This window comes from Elephantulus edwardii, unplaced genomic scaffold (genome assembly GCF_000299155.1).
Source record: "Elephantulus edwardii isolate Elephantulus edwardi_28Jun2011 unplaced genomic scaffold, EleEdw1.0 scaffold00431, whole genome shotgun sequence".
Lineage (NCBI taxonomy): Eukaryota > Metazoa > Chordata > Mammalia > Macroscelidea > Macroscelididae > Elephantulus > Elephantulus edwardii.
Window position 1 is genome coordinate 760,591 of NW_006400181.1, and position 9,178 is coordinate 769,768.

General features: G+C 33.8%; 1 protein-coding gene across 1 annotated transcript; it reads right to left on the reverse strand.

The window, feature by feature from the left end:
* Positions 1-4,632: 4,632 nt before the first annotated feature.
* On the reverse strand, positions 4,633-5,550 carry LOC102875536 (olfactory receptor 4A47-like). Its single transcript, XM_006902615.1, has one exon. The coding sequence runs from the start codon at positions 5,548-5,550 to the stop codon at positions 4,633-4,635; it is 918 nt and encodes a 305-aa protein (XP_006902677.1).
* Between the last annotated feature and the right edge of the window lie 3,628 nt (positions 5,551-9,178).

A 9,178-nucleotide genomic window follows, 5' to 3' on the forward strand; every position in this document is an offset into this window, starting at 1 on the left:
AAAGTCCATGGCCTATATCAGGTGCACCTTAGTCTCCAGACTGACATTGTCGCTCTTCAGTACTTTGGAGAGGTCTCTGAGAGCAGACTTTCACAATGCAATTCATCTTTTAATTTCCTGGCTGCTGGTACCAAGAGTGTTGATTATAGAGCCAAGCAAACTGAAGCTGTCACCAACCTCAATCTCTTCACCATCTATCATGATGCTCCCGATCAGCCCAGTAGTGAAAATCTTTGTTTTCTTGACATTGAGCTTCAACCCATATTGAAGGCTGCTGTTCTTGACCTTCTGCAGTAAGTGCTTCAAATCCTCCTCAATTTCAGCAACCAGCATTGTGTTATCTGCATAAAGCAGACTGTTGACGCGTCTTCCTCCAATCCTGAAGTCGAACTTCTCGTAGAGCTCAGCCTCCCGGATAATCTATTCCACATATAGATATAAAAGATATGGAGATAGGACACATCCCTGATGCACACCCTACCCAATTTTGAACCATGCCATGTTTCCTTGCTCTGTTCTGATGACTGCCTCCTGGTCTAAGTTTCACATAAACACAATCAAGTGTTCTGGGATTCTCATTCTTCTCAGATTCAACCACAGTTTGTTGTGATCCACACAGTTTGCGTAGTCAATGAAACACAGATAGACATTCTTCTGGTGCTCTCTGCTTTCAGCCAAGATCCATCTGACATTAGCTACAATATCCCTAGTGCCATGGCCTCTTCTAAATCCTGCCTGAACTTCAGGCAGTTCTCTGTTTATGTGCTGTTCAGTCATTTTTGGATAATCTTCAGCAGAATCTTGCTTGCATGTGATATCAATGATACTGCTCAATAATTTCCACACTCTGTTGGAACACCTTTCTTTGGAATAGGAACAATTATAGATATAATTAAAGTTATTGATTGTGATATTTTTTTAAAATTTACATATAATAGGCAGAATATGGGTCCACATCGAGTCAGCTGGGCAACATTATATACAAGAAGGTAACAGGGATGTTAAAAGCAAAAGTATTATCATATGAGGAAATAAAATAATTTCCCAATTGGAAAAAAAGAGTACAATTTATAATTGTATTGTCTATCTGCCTTGTTTGTTTAGAAATTTTGTGTATTTAACTTTCTTGTGAGTAATATTAATAATGTAAGAATTTGAGAGTGGGACAAACAGGTTTAGTGCTCAATTAACAAAAGTTTAGCAAGTCAAGAACACTAATCTACACAACTAGACAACATCATGGCAAACAGAGAAAATACTGAAGTCGCCAATGCTTTCCTTATCTCTTGGATCCATAATCAGCACTGATGGTATTATAAGACAGAAAGTTATTTGGTTTCTTTGTCTCTTATTGTCTTTATGTTTTGAGGCTGTACCTGTAGGCCTCTGATGAACTTTGAGTTTATTTTTGTGTATAATGTGAGATGTGGATCCTGCTTCAACTATTTTTCCAGCTTTTTGCAAGAATAAAACTAACCAATTTTGCCAGCACCATTTTTATAAATTTTTTAAATTCTTTTTTTAATTAATTTCAATGAACATCTACAGAGATTTTGGATTTCCATTCATTCATTGTTGCACTTTTCTGCCCACCTACCCCACCCCCACCCCCAGTTTGCTCTTCCCCTTGAAAAGCAAAAGAAAAACTCCTTCATTGGTATGATGAAATTGTTTCCCCATTTAATAGGTTTTGATTCCTTTTTAATAACAGTTGACTGCACATAGATGAGTCAATTTCTGGGGTCTCTATTTTGTTCCATTGGTCTACGTGTCTGTCATTGTACTAATATCAGGCTGTTCTGATGTCTTCTATTTAATTTTTGTTTTTCAGAAAAGATTGCTTCTTCAAAGTCTCTAGAAATAAACCTACCAATTGCCTTTCTTATCTCCTTTGAAAATTAATTTGGTACCTATATTGGGATTATGTTGAAAATATAGATTGCTTTTAGTAAGATTGCCATTTTAATTATGGTGAGTTTTCCTCTCCATGAACAGGCAATATTTTTCCATTTGTATATATTATTGTTTCTTATAGGAGTATTTTGTTGTTTTCCTTATATAGGTCTGTAGTTTCTGTAGTTACACTTACTCCCAAGTATTTTATCTTGTGGTTGGTCACTGTAAATGATAATACTTTCTTAGTTTTCGTTTCCATGTTTCCTTTATTGCTGTAGAGAAGTCCCATTGATTTTTGTATACTGATTTTATATCCTAATAAATTTTGTATCCAACAACAACACATTTTATATCCTGCTAAATTGATCTACTAAATGATTTTATATCCTGCTAAATTAATCTACTAGGTCTAATAGATTTTTGGTTAATCTTTGGGGTTCTCTTTATGCACTATCATATTGTATGCATATGGTGACAATTTTCCCAACTCTGCCAATTTGCATGTCTCTTATTTCCTTTTCTTGTCGTATTACCATAATAAGTACTTCAAATAAGATACTGAATAGGAGTGGTGATGGATGGTAAACATTTGTGTCTGTTCTCTGCTATGGAAATATCTTTAGTCTTTCTCCATTGACAATGATGCTGAAAAATTGGCTTTGCATATATACTTATAACTATGTTGGGAAAAAATACCTATTTGTTGAGTGTTTTAATCAGGAAAGGGTGTTGGATTTTTTTCAAAGATGTGTTGCATTAAGCAAATCTGTCAATGACTTCTTGAAAGAACAAGGATGTCAGTTTTAAAGATGAATGTGCACTTATCCCAAGCTATGTATTTTCAGTTGCTTCCGATGCATGTGACAGTTGTGCAATAAATAAGCAAGATTGAAAGAACATTGGTGCCTTTGAATTGTGTTGTATGTGGAGTGTATGTATTAAACAGACTGAAAAAAAAAACTAAAAAACAAAAACCAACAACAAGAACAAAAACCAAGAAACCTCAAAACTATCTGGGAGGAAGTGCCTAAAGAAGTTTCTTAGAGATAAAGATGGTGGCATTTTGTTTCACTTTCTTTTGAAGTGTTAACAAGCAGGATTACTCCTTGTGAAAAGACATGGTACTTGAAAAAGTATAGGAACAGTAAAGAGAGGCAGACCCTTGATGAGATGAATTCACAGTGTGCAACAATGTGGATAACATAGTGTAGATTGTGAGGATGACACACGACAGAATGAGGTTTCAATCAGTTGTTCTTAGGGTTAGTAATAGGCATGATCTACTCAATGGCACATAATAACAGCAACCAAGAGTTGCTTCAGAGGAAAGTCCTGTAAATCTATTTTTTACAGTTCATGAAAACAAAACCTCAAAGGAGCACAATTCTACTCAAGAGCATTTGAGGTCATATTATGTCAGAATTGACCCAACTGCAACTGGATACTTAATTCATAGAAAGATAGAAGTCTAGAATATGTTTGTTTCCTCCTTAATTTTAACATAGCAAACAGGATAAGCAAAACAACATTTTAGTGTACTTGACTGTCACAAAAATAAGACTATATAACCAAAGAGGTTAAAATAGATGAATGGAACCTTCTAATAATCAAATCTCAGAGCACATCAAAAAATAAAACAACAAAAAACGTCTCCAACAGGGTAAAAAGGAAAGCCACAGAGAGAAAGAATATTTGATAATGATATGTCTGATAAAGGACTTATATCTAGAATTTATCCATTACTTGAGCACCACAACAAGATAAAGGTAAACAACTCACTCACAAAATGGGCACAGGATATGAACAGACACTTCACCAAAAAAGACATTCAGATGGTGAACAAATACATGAAAAAGTGTTCAAAATCCTCAGCCCTAATAGAGATGCAAATGGAAACAACTATGAGATACCGTCTCACCACAGTAAGAATAGCAAAATTCAACTGAGCAACAAACAGCAAATGCAGGTGAGGTTGTGGAGAAATTGGGACCCTTATTCACTGTTGGTGGGAAAATAAAATGATGCAACCACTCTGGAAGGCAGTATGGCGTTTTCTCAATAAGCTCAAAATAGAAATGCTGTTTGACCCAGAAATTCTACTTCTGGAAATATGCCCTGAATAAACTAGAACTGTCACCCAAAGAGATAGATGCACACACACGTTTATTCCTGCATTGTCTACAGTAGCAAAGATATGGAAACAAACCAAATGCCCATCAACAAATGAATTGATAGAGACGCTATGGTGTATTAAAAAAAAAAAAAACAAGAAAAAAAAACCAAACAAGACTACACACTTGAAATGTTAGTACAGGATAACTCAGGTGGAGATGATTTAATAATTTTTATATCTTATGGTGAAGTTAGTAATGACAGGTATCTATGCTGAAAAAGTTTAACTTTATTTAAGACTTTAAATAAGCTTTATTTAATTAACTAAATATAAATATCTGGTATAAATTTTATAAAACCCCAAAGTATGAAATATGCACCTATAATCTAATAATAAGCATTTAATATTTTTAAATGCACAAACAACAAGTGCACAAATATTTTCATCTTAAAAATAAATTTTGAACAATTATATATAGCTGAAATATATATAAAATATATGCATTAAATCATTACAGTTTATTAAATGTGAGAAAAAAATTACCACATTGTATAATTACACAGGGTTCTTCTGATAGAACAATTTTTCCTTGAAAGTGGCCAATGTATTTGTTGTGCCTGCACTCATTTTCTTTCACTACTCCAAAGCTTTTTCATGACGTTTTTCATCTCTGCATTTCTTAAAGTATAGATTAGGGGGTTCAACATAGGAGTTATGACAGTGTAGAACACAGCCAATGTTTTATCAATGGACAAAGTGAAAGGAGGTCTCACATATATAAAGATACAAGGGAAAAAGAAAAGGAGCACCACGGTGATGTGGGAGCCACAGGTGGACAAGGCTTTGCGCCTCCCTTCCTGACTCAGATTCTTCAGGGAGCGCAGAATGACTCCATAAGAGATGAGTAAAAGGGTAAAAATGACCACACATATGCCCCCATTATTGGCGACCACAAGAAGGCCAATGACATAAGTGTCAGTGCAGGCAAGTTTTAATAAGGGGTACATGTCACACATGAAGTGATCAATGACATTGGGACCACAGAAGGGCAAGTTATAAACAAACAGAAGCTGAACTATTGCATGAAGAAACCCCCCAATCCAGGTTAACAGCAACAGCAGAACACACACTCGTCGGTTCATGATGGTCATATAGTGCAGGGGTTTGCAGATAGCCACATAGCGATCGTAGGCCATGACCACCAGAAGTAATATCTCAGCGCCACCAGACAAATGTTCTACAAAGAGCTGCGTCAGGCAAGCTTTGAATGAAATGGTTTTCTTCTCATAGAGTAAATCTATAATCAAATTTGGAGTGATTGTAGTAGAATAAAAAGCATCCATAAAAGATAGGTAGCCAAGAAAGAAGTACATAGGGGCATCGAGTGCTGGACTGACCACCACAGTCACCACAATGAGGAGGTTACCGACCATCGTAAAGATGTAGAAGAGTAAGAATAAAACAAATAATATTTTCTGACCCTGGAGACTCTGAGTGAGCCCCACGAGCACAAACTCCGTCACATTGTTCCTTGGTTCCATGTGTTCATCATATGTACTTAATTCAGAATTCAGGACAAATTTGTCTGTGAATATAATGATTACAAATTACTTGTAGAAGTCTTTGGATAGCTTTTATATTCATTCAACACTGTGAATGATGGTAAGAATATAATGCTTATTAGAATATTAGAATATAGTCCAAATTCTCAACCATTATTCAGACAAATTAGTAACCAAATGAGGCAGTGACACTAACTTTATATCTACAAGAAAATAAAGTTGTACCTGCATAGCTGAAACCATAAACAAAATAAAGTAGAAGGAAATATTTAATGCTAATGTATTAAATATGAAATTATGAAAATATTAAGATATATAATTTATAGTTTAATTTCAATTAAGTAAAAGAAACTATTTTCTATATCCTACAAAAGGAAGATTCGTCTTACCTAAGTTAGAAGATCCCAGTTAGATCTTAGATTCCATTCAGAAATATTGTGTAAGGTTATATTTTAAAAGAATAAGGATAAAATGTATTAGCTTATTGTATGAGGACATGAAGATAAAGAAGTATTGAAATATAAAATCTTATTAATGTTATAAGTATATTAATTTGTATTTTTATGTATATAAAAGAATGGAAATAATGATAGCGAAGATTCCAAAAAGAAATCTTCACACGTACAATCAATGCACAATATTATAGATATCTATCTCTAGTTGTCTATCTATGTATATCTATGTATATATATTTACATACAAATATATTCCTGATTTTAACTCATCCTAAAATCTCCAGATACTTTCTAAGCTTTTGTTGTTATTGGTTCCAGTAAATGACTTCACAATTCTACCCAGCCTTCTCTTTATGATGCATGCATGTCTACATTTCTAACTATGGCCGGTTCTCTACATCAGCATTAGATTTCTTCCGCTTTCTCACTCTCAATACAAAGTCTTTCTATTGTTATCACTATAAATTACATAATTTGTTTTCTTTCTAATTTGTATTGTTTCTTTCTTCGTATATGTACAGTACAGTATCTCAACTGATGATATCATCTAACCCCAAATTCCACATCTCTACCTCACAAGTTAGCTAATTTTCTTTTCCTCTTTATAAAAGCACTTATGCATTTCTAAACTCAACAGCAACTTCTGTTCTTTTCTCGAAAAAAACTATTGCTATTATTTCTAATAATTTAATACACTTTAGTTTCTTGATGGCCAATAATGAATGTTTTTGGATACTATATCCTTTTCCAATAACTAACTACCAAAGAGTACTTATAGAGCATTTATTTTAATCCTATCCTATTGTTTACAAATATTTCTCCATTTAAAGTATTCCTAAAAAGTTGTAGTCTCAAGAAGGCCAAAAATTAGAGAAATTAATTTGCTCTGGATCTATGTAGTATGAAAATATCAGAAAGATATTTCAGAATTGAATCATTCCCAAATAGATCACAAAGGATCACTGACATCAATGATTATAATAATTACTTAGAAGAATTTTTAAAAGACTATGACATTACAAATTAAAAAATACAGCATGTTGAGTGCTCATATGTAACCACCCTTCTTGTGTTACCTGCATGATTAGACAGTTGTCCAACCTAAGTTCTGGAGCATGGTGCCTTCTTTGTACTAAACGAAAGCAGTTTGATTCACTGATGTCATATCTGTTGACTCAGAGAGTAAGATAGTCTGTACATCATCTCCAAAGTAAAAAATGTCTCCATGTGGCAACAATTTCAACACCTCAGGAAATCTGTCTCTACAGAAATTATATCTTTTTAAAATTTTGGGATTTTCAGGATGAATATATGCTATGTCCTATATCAATAAGGAGTCTGAAAAGAAAGAGGTAAATTGAGAATAAAACTCCTCCTTGATCAAGCTAATAGTAAATGGTATACAATTTTACCAGAGTAAAAACTATTTCTATAATTAAATTTTGCTGTTTGTGTTTTAGAGGTGGTGGTGAAGTCTTCACATGATTTTCATTCTGAATTTATTACACTGGCAAACTTCATCCAGCACAGTTGACCTTTAGTTTTCCTGGAGGATGGAAAATATTTTCATATTTTTATTTTGTTATGCTTTGAGTCTGTCATTTTAACTTCTATATAAGCCATTCATGCAAACTGCCTTATGATAAGGACCAAATGTCGTTGGAGAATTTACTTATATTTGAGTTTCAATTCTCATTGATGAGTCTACCCAAGGAAGACAATTCTAAAGGTGAATCGCACGTAATTAAACACAGTGGGACCTTGATCATAATTCTGATAGTAGATTTCACATCTCCAGAGATACAACGAGGATAATAATCCATATCTAACAGGACATACGTGACACGCTCCTTGGAGCACTGAACTGAAGGGGTAGAGGGAGGAAAACAGAGCAATCTGAAGTCATCTCACCTGAGCAAAAACCACAGGATGGACAGAATTTGAATTAAGAAAATCATGACCTTCTAAAAAGACAGTCAGACTCACTGTATGCCTTGAATGTTTATCTTTGCTGACAATGGCTCAACTCCCAGAGAATTAAAAAAAAAAAATTAAGAACAAAGCATTGAAATCTTGATTCAATTGAAACAAAATAAGGGTTCTCACTTGTTGGGGAGTGACTGGTATTATCCAAGAAACATATTGAAACTTTAACCCCTTCACCTTTGTATGTGAGTCTATATGTGATGAGAGTCTTTTGAAGATGTTATCGTTACCAAGCATGATGCCCTAATCCCTACAGATTAGATGTCGAGATTATGTGAGATGAAATCTCCCCATCTTCATTTCTAAGGAGCATTATTACCATGCTTGTTTATTCTTCTGGAAGTCTTTGGCATATCCAATATTCCTTGTCAATATAATATTTCAAAGTCATTGATTCAAGCTTCATTCTTCATTATGTAGGTTTCCTGTGAGTGTAAAATAATAGAAAATACTATGGCTTGGTCAGGCATACTTTAGTATATAAAGTAGCATTTCCCTTTTTTTTAGCACTTACAAAGATGTATTTTGCAGAAGATCTTGCAATGCATCATGTTTGCAACATGTTTCTTCCCTAGGTGTTGCTTACAAATACAAGAACATAAAATATTTGGATACTTCAGTCTTTCTATAGTTATGATGTAAATTATTGCTGGTTCTGTGAGGATGTTTTATGTAGAGGTGTACTCCAGAGTGGAGATAATTTTTGTTAATAAGTCCTTCAAATTATCTTCATTCACCATGCAAGGTTGTGTCACTTGCATACCAGACACTGATGTTAAGGGTTTTTTTCAATTTTAATTTTTATTGAAGTTTAGAAATGAAAGCATTCAATATTGATTACATTTCAACACAAATACAACAAAAAATTTTCATGATAAACAGAAAACATTGAATATCAAGGGCTTTCTCTTAATTTAGAACTACATCAACATCCATAAAGCAGTAGTCAAGAAATCAAATGACATATTGCAATGAGAAATGACCTTTTGAAGTGTTAAAGAATAAGAATGTCACTTTGAAGATTAAGGCAAATTTTTCCCAGACAACATATTTCAAATTTGACTAAAGGTATTTATGACTGGGTGGATCACAACAAAATGTGGCTAACTCTGAGAAGAATGGGAATTCTAGAACATTGATTGTGCATATTGTTGCTGTTATGTGCC